The sequence below is a fragment of the Aythya marila genome (assembly GCF_965140915.1).
Source record: "Aythya marila genome assembly, chromosome: 3".
Taxonomy (NCBI): Eukaryota; Metazoa; Chordata; class Aves; order Anseriformes; family Anatidae; genus Aythya; species Aythya marila.
The window spans coordinates 100,087,816-100,100,621 of NC_139044.1; the positions used below are offsets into that span (position 1 = coordinate 100,087,816).

Genomic DNA, 12,806 nt, shown 5'->3' on the forward strand with positions numbered 1-12,806 from the left:
TACCTGTGAAATGTGAGTAAATTTGGCACAGTATCAAGTTAACCATATTAAATCAAAAGGGAAAAGGGCCTTAGGATTGAAAAATAACTTACAGTGTGTTCAAGTTTTTAAGCCGTCTAAATTCTCCAGGCTGGATTTCTTTAATCCTATTAAATCTTAGATCTCTGTAGAATAAAGAAAAAAAAAATCATGTTATTTAGAGTAAAGCAAACAAACAAAAATGATGTATTTTTTCATAAGAAAAACTGAACTAAGCACAAGGCTTTGGGGACCACTGTGACCAGTCTCCATCCATAAACCTTAAATATGGATAAAGGCAGAAGCAAAACAATTCTAGTTTGACAGTGTTTAGCAGAGGATTCACCAAATACAGCCTCAGCAGTCAATGCTTAAGGCTGCATCTAGGCTATTCATGAAGGATATTCTCTTCCACAATGAAGCATCTTGTAATGGGATGTTGGCTTTTATTTCACTCAGTGGAATTGTCTTCATATTCTGAAAGCTGCTTGTAAATAACAGAGTAAAACTCTAGAAAGAAAAAAAAAAAAAAGATAAGAAAAAGGAAAAGGAAAAGGAAAAGGAAAAGGAAAAGGAAAAGGAAAAGAAAAAGAAAAAGAAAAAGAAAAAGAAAAAGAAAAAGAAAAAGAAAAAGAAAAAGAAAAAGAAAAAGAAAAAGAAAAAGAAAAAGAAAAAGAAAAAGAAAACAGCTTTCAAGACTTCTAAGCTACTCCACTCTTCTGTTCTGGATAAGGAGGCATAGGTGCCTTCTGTTGGCCTGCAAACCTGTAAATCCAGTTGCTTGAATTTGTTTTCTTATTTAATTATACTTTCTCCTAACTTTTAATATGTCTTCAACACCTTCAGCTTCCAGCTATGAGAATTTAGCTTATAGCTTAATGAGAGTTTCTCCAAGAAGCAAACTCCAATTTTTCAAGTGAGATGCTGAAGAGAAAGCAGTGACATGGAGCTCAGAAACAGATTCAATCAACTCATTTTGATGATCAACAGACCCATGCAAAAGAAAAAGAAAAAGAAAACCAGGAAATAATTTTCTGCCTGATTAGCAAATTGGATTGGCTTCCTGGAAGGTCACAAAAGTGAGAGAGGGACTGCAAGGAAAGAAGAGGACCTGATCTGGTCTGCCATCTTCCCTAGCACCTGATGATGGATGTGCATAAAGAAGGACCATGTCATCTCTGGCAAGCAAACAGAAGGGAAGCAAATTGAAGTATGTAAAATCTGAAAGATCACAACCATCATGCTTATTGCACTGTTATTTTTAGAACATTACCAATTGCTTCAGATAAAAAATATAAAGAATACTCCCCTTTTTTGTTCTCTAAATTGTTATAATTATGCTTCATGAGCTATTTCTTGTACACAGAGAACAAAAAAAGCAAATTCATGACCACTGTAGATTTCTCAAGAACTGTTTTTTTCAAACTGTCTTAATTTCCATATCTAACAGGATAATAAACCATGAACAAGGAAATAAGAGTATACATTATGCACGTTAGTTTGGGGTTTTGATACAGGCCATTTATATAAACAAACCAGATAAATATGGCTTGGAGGAAATTTCTATAAAACAAGTGTAAAACAAAATTGGCAGGAAATAAGATAGAGAATAAGATTAGTTACTGAACAGAAAAGCCGTATCAAGTAGGACTAGGCAGAAGTCTGACATAAGGTATTAAATATTTCAAGACAATGATGGTAGAAGGAAAAAGTAAGGTTAAAAGTAAGGTTCATACAGATGCTGACAAGTTTGGAGTGACTAAAAATATTTTGGAGGATGTTTGAGTTGAGAAACAAGCCTGAAGTTATAAATCCCTGAGAAGTGGAAATAATTAACTGAACAGCAGTGAGACAGGGAACTACCAGAGAGCCACTAGATTTTCAAGTCAATAAAGGCTTGCGTAAACAACAACAACCAGCCTCAACCAGCAATGCTGTACCAGAGTGGAAAAAAAAGCATGTACAACACAAAACAGGAGCATTGTTTCTCAGGCCTGAAGTATCATCCTCCCATAGGTCATGTTCAAGATCAGCTCTGAAAACTGCTTTTCAGGCGACAGGAGCAAAAAGCAAGGGACCTGATCCCTCGGATGGCAGAAATAAAGGCTGTGTTAGACACCTGAATAACAATTTGGTAGCCTAAGCAAGACCATTATGATACAGATCTCCAGAACAAGTATATTTTGTGTTGCTGAAATCATGTGGTTAATCTGCAGGATGAGGTTCTTTGCCCCTTTTTTTCTGCCCAACCATGTTGCCTACTTTCCTGTTACTCCCCAAAGCTTGTTCCCTGTCCATTTGCTTCTCTTTCACCTTTATGGGTTTTCCTCATTTTGTCTTTACAAACCAACTGAATCCCTTCTGTATGCTCAGCATTCCTGACATCCAAATCCTGCTACCTGCCAGATAGCAATGGATAGTGGAAGCCTGAGGCAGTCCACCTCAGTTTTTGACTATCTTTTTTTTTTTTCCCTTCCTCATCAGTTACCAATTATTACTGAAAGGAAAACAATAAATGAAACTGTCAATAAAAATAATGCACTTATGGTGACAGCATGGGATTTTAGAATACTATAATATTTTTTGAATAAATATCTAAAACTGTTATATATTCATTTCTTGTACATAGAGGATATGAACAAATTTAGTATACCTGCCTCCTAATTCAAGTTATTGCCTTTATTACATATTTACAGTGAAAATATTTATTCTTTTAAATCATACCTAGACAACACAGAAATACTTTTAGGGAAAAGGAGGCTACTGCAACTTTCTTATATTGAATTATCTGGGCTTCTGTTCCAGTACCTAAGCATCTTCCTTCAGAGCAATTCTGCCTGACCTCCCTAAATGCTTTCCTAATATTGTTATTTCTTTGCTCTCATTTACAAACAGTGTCAACTATGCATCGTAAACCAACAACTCCCAGGATTACTTTCCTGGCCCTGTGTCATCTGCTCCGTGCTAAGTCATGGAGCACGAGCAGGAAATGATCGGGCAAGCGTGAGGTTGCGGGGGCCAAGAACGTGCCAGGGAGCACGCTGACAATTTAGCACTTGGACACCCTTGGAGGCGCGCTCCAGTGCCTGCAAGCAGTCTGGGTCCCACAGCTTGCAGATGCCAAGCAGCACGCAGCAAAGGGAGAGCAACAAGCAGCTGCTTAGCAGGCTTCCTTTGCCCGTGTTTTAACGCAGATCTCTAAGATCTAGTTGTATAGCATGTAAACAAATGCAAAATGAAATAATAGCTCTAAATAAAAAGTTGGTTTCATATGACACAAAATGGTGAATGCTGTATATCTAACTTCAAAATTTGCTGAACTATCTGAAATGATGCCTCAGGTTTGCACTTTCTTTGTGATATGTTAAATTTTAACACCAAGTATTTTTCTTTTTTGTGTGACAAAGAGCTTGTATTAGTAAGCAAATGAGTTGGGCTGCAGATACGTTTTGTCTGGATGAAAATAAACTCTAATAAATTCCTTATTTGAAGGAAACTATTTTTAACAACAGTAGACTAATAATATTTCCAAATTAGCGATCAAAAATAACTTTTAACAGTATTTTTATATAATTAAACAAGATGAAAACTTCTAAATATATAAAGAATATTATGCAGCTCCTACTGTCATACATAAACTAGTTTTCCCATGGCAGCTCTTAGCACTCCACAATAAATTTAAGTTTGCCCTGGCAGTACACAGTAATGAAAACTGAGCTCTCTGTTAACACATTCTAATGAGCAAGACAACATTCAGGCATGTAAATGCATTGCAAGTTTATAAAAAGTATTTTATAGAATACATCAATATATACTGAAATGCATTAATGACTATTTGGAGCATGAAAATCACACAATCGAATATACAGTGAACTATACAGCTTTGGAATATACTCAACTTAAAAATCAAGCAACTTACAAGAAAAGCCAATTTAAAAAGTTTGTTATTATACTCTGAAATACAGGAATCCCTCCCTACAAAAGAAGTGCTTTTATTCAGAACAAACTTTATTTTTAAATAACTTTTTATTTATTTTTTTTTAAACACAAAATCTACACTGTTTTTGTTTATCCTTTTCTAATTATTGCAAAACAACGTCCTAAGAACAGAGTTAAGGCTCTACATTTCATTAGTTTTATAAAAGAAGAGACTTGGTGTACTTCAATAATCCTACTACAGATTCTTTTTGGTATATATTTGACTTTTAAAGGTGCTGTTTTATCCTCAAACTAAAACAACAACAACAACAAAAAGAACTGTTCTAAATAAAACTGGCTAGGCTGTCAACATGTCACATACTCCCATCATACACCTCAAAATGTGGTAGCCCGGGCATCCAGTTGCGTATATCCAATGTCAAAACAAGTCCCCCCCCTCCAGTTGCTGGTGGTAAGCTATTTGCTGCCAGGTAATAAGCACTCACTAAGCAGCAGCTCATACAAAAGCGGTGTCCCCAAATGGGGCAAACAGGCTAATTCCTCATTAAGTGCAGAGGAGAGCACCAGGACTTCTCCTCCTGCTCCACCCCTGCCATGACCTTCTCATCTCAGCCTACAGACTAGCTACCCTGGCACTTCACTTTCCACAAGGGATTTCCTTAAAATCCCTTAACAGCTTTATACAGAGTATATTGGAAAAGACTTTTTATGTTTTTCAGTTTTAATTCATGTCAGAAATAAAGTGATCATGATGCAAAACCATATTAAGATCTTTAATAAGAAAGGAAAAGTAAAAAATAACCTGTTAAACTATTGTTTCATTCATAGATCTCTCTCTCAATATATATACAAACATAGTTGGCCGATTTTTATCCAACTTATGGATATATAAACAATGTATCATGTGATGATTTACTTTAAAACATATCTTGTGGCATAGTGTATGTATGCAATCCACCATCAGGGCATTAGCAAAGAACTCTACATCTCACATTCACATCTGAGAGAAATGGTGAGATTAGAAAGATTTCAAATCTTGTATCACAACTACAGGCATTCTTTCCATTGTTATAGGTTATACACAACTTTTATATACAGTGTTCTATGAATTAATTACATTGCACTTAAACCTCAATACAAAAGCCTTAGAACATTATCATTAAATAAAATATTTCATAACAGCAAAGACAGCTGAAAACATTCAGAACTTTGGTAGTGCATCTTCAAGGGTGCAAGATGGAAACCAAAGCAAAAATTAAACTGAAGGCTCATTGCTAGATATAACAGTAAGACTTACAAAACATAACATAAATAAATATAGATTCCAATTTTAATAACTGGAATCACCAATATACCTCTCAATCAATGATGTCTTCAGAATATTAGACTAATGGAAGTGATAAAACTGAGTTTACTTTGGTCACTTTTTGTTCTACTGTTACAGAGTGCTTGATAGTACTTCTCTATATTTAAGTGGAAACTTTTAGACATGATATGTAATTTCACCATCTGTTTACAGCTCTCCTGAATTTGGTAAAGATGAATGTAAACCTACACTACAAGCCCTGCTTCCCCTGCAGATGAGAGGATATTTTTTGAATAATACATTTATTTGTTATTGTTTAGTGTTGTGGCTAACCAAGCATGGCTTGTACTAGCTTCAAATAATTCTGTGACATGAGACACTTCCTTTTTTAATACTTTTTGGTACACCTGCTGTTCCACATCACCTATACTACCAACCTGTAGAAGATTCCTTTAATCATTTGGAATCTACCAGCATTTTTCATAATTTTTTCTTGTCCAAAAATGAAAAAATATTACTTTACTTTAAGAAACACTGCATAGCAATTGGATTAAGTGAAACAAACAAACAATCAAAAACATAAGTTCCAAACAAACGTAGAACTACTAGGTTTCTGCAAGAACAGCTGCTGTTTGAAACATGATGATGACACATTAATGACTTCTATTATCTTCATTAGAAACCAAACCAAACCAAACAAAACAACAACAAAACACTGAAATGAAATTAAATCTTGAATCTTCATTAGCAGTGAAGGTAAGTACCTCATCACATACATCATTTCACAGATTAGATGGTATTTTAGCATTGATTTAGGATATGAAAGTTTTTAAATTCAAATCCCTGCCAGGTATTTTCCTGAGATATTTTCCTGAAATATGAGATATTTCCTCAGTTCAAGAGAAACAGAATCACCACAGCAGCAAAATGGAAATATCTAGAAAAATCCTACTCTCCTAAATATCTTAAAACCTGGAAGCTCTCAAATGCAAAGTTTAGACCATAAAAGTACAAGCCCTATACCAAAACCCCACCCAGAGTGAAAATCTCCAGTGAAAATCATTTAAAGCTAAAGGGTTTGTAAACTGCATACTAATATAATGTTTATCACTTAAATCTGAGAAATTAAAAGGAGGTGGTGGCTTTGGTTTGATAAGAATCAACAGGAATAATGCAAAATGATTTCAAACGATGGTGTCCTTGTTACTATAATCTCTCTGAAACTCAGAGATATAAAAAGTCTGAAAGAGATCTAGGTGTGAAAGCCCATGTATTCACTTGCTCATCTGTTAAGGGTAGCTAAACAGCACCAATAATAAAAGCCAAAACAGACAAATAATAAAAGCCAAAACAGAAAAATAATAATTCCATCAGCTGCATAATATACACTGAATCAAGAAAAAAAGTGCAAACCAGTTATTTTCTTTCTCCTTTACTGAAAGAGGAAACAATTTAATAAATGAAATAAATATTAAATTGTTATATCTATTTGGTTTGATAGGTTAAATTAATAATTTTATTTAAAGAGTGACTATTGCATTGATCATTTGTTTACCTCCCTTTAGATGTTTTGAAAAGGTAGGAATTGTCATAAGGGGATCATGTCACCAGTGGCAAATTCAAAAGAATGTTTCAAGAGAAACATTATTTTTTTTTCTAATAGTTGAAGATTAGTTACAACCCAGCAGAAATAACCTATACCATAAATGCCAAACTACTATGTTTCTCAACACAGAACAAAAGAATTGCAAATGCCAGCAAGACTACATTGCTTATGTCTACTTTATTCTTATTCTTTTTTTATTCAAGGTCATCCCAGCAGGAAATGAAAAACAGCCATCAGCATAGTAAAAACATTCAAACAGAGCAGAGCATGAAAATTGCACAAAAGAGGTTATATAATCAAGTCAGAGCAGTAACTGGATGATGTCAATGGCACTTTAATGCTGCTTTAACTACTGCCCTGTAAAAAAATGTGTCACTTTGTTGAACAAACAAAGAGAAGTCCTCCACTTTAAAAAAATAAAACCCAAACCCACTTTCAGCTATAGCACTACTTATATTAATCCTCCCTATGAGCAACATGCCATTTTCTAGAATACCAGAAGAACCAAGACTTTTTTTTTTTTTGCCTGGTTTTAAGATTTGACCTTAGTGATTCTTTTAGAAACAAAATTATATTGTTCTCCTTTTCTTGGCAATCCCTTTTCTGGATGAATTCTACCCCAGTCTAATTACTACATATAGTACATGATTTTCTCTAATTTGCATTGGGAGATTTTATTATCTGTACATCACCATTCAGCACATTAGATAAAGCCACTGAACTTTTATATGGAAAAGTAAAACATAATTCTTGCATGGTAAGTATCTATTACAGTCAATATTATTTATTTATTTATATTTATTATATCAATTATATTTATTTATATTTATTTTAGTATACCATAATTCTAGTAAGAAAAGTGAATGGCTGGATCATAAATATGTTGAAATTTGTAGAATTGGACAGAGAAGATTTGGCAGTACTCACCTTGATAATAAAACCATGCTTACAAAATATTTTTTAAAAATCTGGATGATATTATTATTATTTAAATAATGCCTGATTGGGTCAAATATGTAAGATTTGTTGAAAGGGACTTTCAATTTATAAGTCTTAAAAAATATCAGGTGCAGTTTTGGTGAATGTAAAGCTTATGATCTCCAAGCCTTCTCTAAGAGCTGAGGATTTGTTTTAACTAACAATTATTTTGCCATTAGAGTTGAAAGGAAAACATTTAAATGTGAACTCAGTGAAACGCAATGCAGTATTGTCTTACTAAGTCTGTAGATCCCTTTGCTGCCTTTGTTGCCAATTTTTCCAACCAGCTATGCAGTACCATTAATAAGACTCAAGTGGGATTTGCTGGTTCAAAGTTTTAGGCACATAGGCTTAACTGACATGAATTACATGTGGAAATTTTACTTGGTGTGATCTTTGTCTTATCTACTTTCAGAGTTTTCCAAAATCCATCTGCTGCAGAAACACTGTATTTTGAATGTATAAGTTTTATTTTGTAATTGTTTCTAATTCTCATGCTATATTTAAGGAAAAAGAGAGAGACATAAAGAGTGTGAGAGATTTAGGGGTATGGCTAGAGGTAATGTTATTTGTGCATCCTGAAAAAATAACAAGGCAAAATCTAATTTTAGTGCTCTCAGGGGTCACTGTTTCTAAAACCAAACAATTAAAAAGGTTATTGATACTACAGTCATGACTCACAGCTGATTATTTTTGACACAAATATCCTCAGGAAAGGGCTATTTTCTTGCCCTGTGCTTATGCCATGCCCAATAAAATTGGCCAGAATATCTGTGCATGATGCTGCATTAAAATAAACACTAGATGGATAAGGTCTTGGATCAAGTGAAGAATGAACTGATGGTTGGCAGAATCAGTATTGCAAAGAAATATTGATACATTGAAAAAAAATTAGAGAATTAGATAGAGAGCTTTTCAGTTTCTTTCTCAATATTTACCCTGTTTCAAATGTACTTCTCAATTAAAAAAGGAAAAAAGTTTCTTTTCTACAGTACACTACAGAAGGCAACAAAGAGGGAAGTGTATGGCATAGCAGGAATCACTGACACAAGTGCTGCAATATAGTTTTGTAGTTAATAGTCATCTAAGTTATTACAGTGAAAAATCCACAAAAATAGTGCTTTTATGTTATGATAATATATGAGCATTAGTTCTGATATCTACCATTGTGCAAAATAATGTTTTTGCACTTTTCTTCCTCGCAAAGATGCTTAAGTTGAAATTCTTCATCTATGAAATACTGGTATTCTCAGAGGAAAGAACTGAAAGCCAAAAAGAAGCATTATCATCCTCTGAGTTCCCACACAGGACATGTCCCAGAACAGTAGAGAAGTTCCTGTCTTAAGACAATTATTTCTGATAGCGCTGAACTACGCCTTTGAGAAAAATATAAAATTGTGATTCAAAAAGACTATGAATCAAGTGAGAACCTAAAGTAAGTCATTCTGGTAGTTAACTTTGTTCACTGTTAAAAATGGGACAATCTGACCTTCCTTCCAGCTTGAATGGGTTTATCTTCAGATTCCATTCACTCAAATTAAAAAGCTGTAAGTGAAATACAGCATTGATTATTTTTTCTTAAAGTACATCCAAAGGAGTTAAGGAATGAAGTTCATGCGTCATATTTTTTTCAGTAATTCATAAAGACTAACAAAGATAAATTAATTTTAAAAATATATATCCTAAAACACCAAAAAGGTTGAGCCGGAAAATACACTTCCAATCCTTTGTAACAAGGGTTTTTCTTTTTTTGCGCTGTGGGGGATTAATTCTTTCTTTCCCGTCAGGAAAACGGATGCAGATGCATTACAAGCTACTGCATGTTCATAGTCACAGAAGAAAACACGCACTGCTACACAAGTTACCTCAGTTTCACCCAAGCGCCAGAAGTCTGATCCCTTCCTAAGCCTCCTTGTAGCTCTGCCATTTCAGTCTCCCTTACAAGGGTACTCAGGCCATGGATGGAGGGCAATCAGCTCCAAGTGTCAGCAGATCTTACGGCTGAAAATGTGGACGTAAGTGAGAGCTGAGAGATGTAATGAATGGCAGGTAAACTAAAAAATATGAGCACAAAGTGTCATTTTTCCTGTCAGTGCATTTTCTGCACTTGTCTTTCATCAGGGAAGGCAGTTTCACTGATGCAGTCCTGTGATCTTGCATTATAGTCATTATACCAGCAAATAATGTTCCGTATCTACAATGCCAATGACTTTCCTAAAGAATGTCTATTTTGCCTCCTTCAATTCAAAGTCTTTTAATACAAGATCCATATCAAGCCAAAGGATGGGGAAAACTGAAGGGATCACTGCAACTAAATCTAACATCTAAATCTAACTCAAAAGGCTTCATTCATCATAAATCCATGTGTCACTCTCCCTCCCTAAAAGGCAGATTTTATCAGAACATATTTCCAACTGTTAAGTACTTTCCAGTAATTTCTAACATAGTGATAGTCGTATTGTGTTCAAACAGACTCAGAGGTGTTAGAATTTATCCGGATGCTTGTTGTTATGGAAACAAAAGACATTTTACTATTCCTATGAAAAGCATTAAGATCAGAAAAACAAATGCAGGTATTCTGTCACTTGGCTGCAGCCTGTCTTCCTGGTACCTGACAAAGCGACTGCTCTTCGTTCCACTTAATGGAAAATTGCAGGTCAGCTCACTGAGAAAGCTGCAGCTCTTGGGATTGAATTGTCTGCTTCCTGAGGCTAATGACAGGCTGCCAGAGTAGATAAGTTAGCAACTTTCATGTTCTGCCTCCCACTCCTCCTGCTCCTGGCCAGGCAAACTCTGAGCAAGAACCAGGAGTGTTGAGGCTGTGTTAGGCCTCCTCCCAGTATTTATCTCCTCATTCCTCATCAGTGCAGACAACCTCAGCACAGGAATCTGTGCATTCCTCCCTCTGAGGAGGAGAGAAGTTGTTTTCTGCCTATAAAGAGCACTGGAAAAAGACTTTTAACTGTAAAATACCCAATGGAGCAGTTTTAGGAATGGGAATCTCTAAGAAAATCTAAAAGGATTTTCTTCTTGCTAGGTCCATTCTAACACCTATATCAAAATTCTAATAATAACAACAACGAAAAAAATCTTTAAAAGAATTTTAGAGTCACTTGTCATTTTCCACTACTGCTCATTTCCCACTCATGTTTCCTAATCATCAGGAAACAACCCATGTTACAGAATGTATCAAAAGAATAAATATTAATAAGAAATATTACATTGTATATGTTTTTATCATATTCCACAATTCGTAGTGGAATCAACATACACCTCATTTTACCTCTCAATTCCTGAAAACTGTAGATGTGTCTGAAGTTTCCAAATCAGTGTTACTAGTCTTGTACGTCTTTGTTAGTTTTTCTACATTACAATAGTCTCTCAGGAGATGACATTTGTCTTAAATCATGCACCCTTTCTTGCACTTCTAACATTGCCACTACTAAGTCAACAATTAATTAAAAACATTTTTTCTTCTTTTTTCTTTTATATTTCTGTAATTATTTCTTCACTTTAACAAAGTCCTAAAAATACCAGAAAAAAAAAGTATGAAAGCTAGATAAAAATTGTTTTTACATGTTATTCCTAAGGCAAAAAAGTTAATTTCTGAATATAAGTGAAGGTATCTGATAGAATACACTCTGCTACTGCAGCCTTCACAGTTTAATGCCATTTTAAAGTTGTAGTTCAGTCTGATGTTTCCATTTTGAACATATTTCAACTTGTTTTCATCGCTCCTTACCAGTTACAAACCAACTAAGATGATATAAATATCACTTGGGCCCCAATGCTCTCATTGAGTCTTGAGCTCTCAATGAATCTTACTGGTGTTCAAACAGAAAGAAAAATGCTTTCAACAACGTTCATATGCAACAAAAGACGAAAAGTCAAAACATTTGATTATTCTTGAAAAAAATAGAATGAAAATAGTAGAAATACAGCTGAAAGGTTAATTTAAACATCAACCTGCATTTTAAAATATGCAGATGTTTTCAAATATCCACATAAAAAATACCGAGCATAATAACTGGGAATAGTATTAATTAAAAATGAATTTAGGAGTCAAAGCTGTAGACATTTCCAAAGCAATAAATTTGCTGTTCCCAGGTGAGGGCAGCAGGCATGAGGAAGTGATGAGTCTCATCAACACAGGATGAGACCTCTTTAGCAAGGAAATCCTCAGCAGTGCCACTTATGATTCCCATCCCTCTCTCTGCCTGAACATGGCTCTCCAAGTTGTTTTCCAAAGCTGGCTTATTTTTAAGGTTTTCCCTGAGGTCAGGACTATTTTGGTGACAAAGAACAGCCTCATGGACCAGTTAACAGCTTCCCTCAGTGGCAGCAGTGGACGATGGAGTTTCTTTCCTCTTGCTCCTTTCCAGGCCACCTCTTCACTGGGGCTATTACCATTGTTCACAGGTATCACAGCACACAAAGATCAGGGAAATGATTCAGAGTGAAGCCACATATGTTTTTCCCTTGTTTATTTTTCAACTAATTCCACAAACCAACTAAGAAGACAAAGGACAGAAATGAGCAACTACTGCTGGCAGCCAGCACCCAAAAGAAACTTAAGAACCTCTCATAGGGTGACTCTGTGGTATTGTTTCTTTTTTTTTTTTTTTTTTTCTTGTTTTCTTGTTTTTGTTTTGTTTTGTTTTTCAGTTTGGTTTTGTTTTGTATTTAACTGCAAAGAGGTATAATCCCTATTTTATAAGTTAAAAATGATGCGATATTTCCCAAACCACCAAAGAGAAAATTCAAACAAATCACACAGGCACATACCAGTGTTAATAAACTAAATAGACAAGCTTTTTAAATACATCAGACTTACAATTTTCTTTTAGGGGTTGGACTCTATGTTCCTTGTGGGTCCCTTCCAGCTTGGGATATTCTATGATTCTATGATTTTTAATATACAGTATAAATAGCTGTCTCAAAATATATATACATACATAT

The 12,806-nt window shown here is 34.7% G+C and overlaps 1 protein-coding gene across 2 annotated transcripts in view; it reads right to left on the reverse strand.

Annotated features, from left to right (window-relative positions):
• The window catches only part of PXDN (peroxidasin), an 82,373-nt gene that overhangs the window by 56,764 nt on the left and 12,803 nt on the right, over positions 1–12,806 (reverse strand). For both annotated transcript variants that reach the window (XM_082757302.1, XM_082757301.1), the window contains exon 2: positions 93–164. In XM_082757302.1, coding sequence (XP_082613428.1) covers positions 93–164 — 72 coding nt within the window. The remainder of the gene's footprint in view (positions 1–92; positions 165–12,806) is intronic.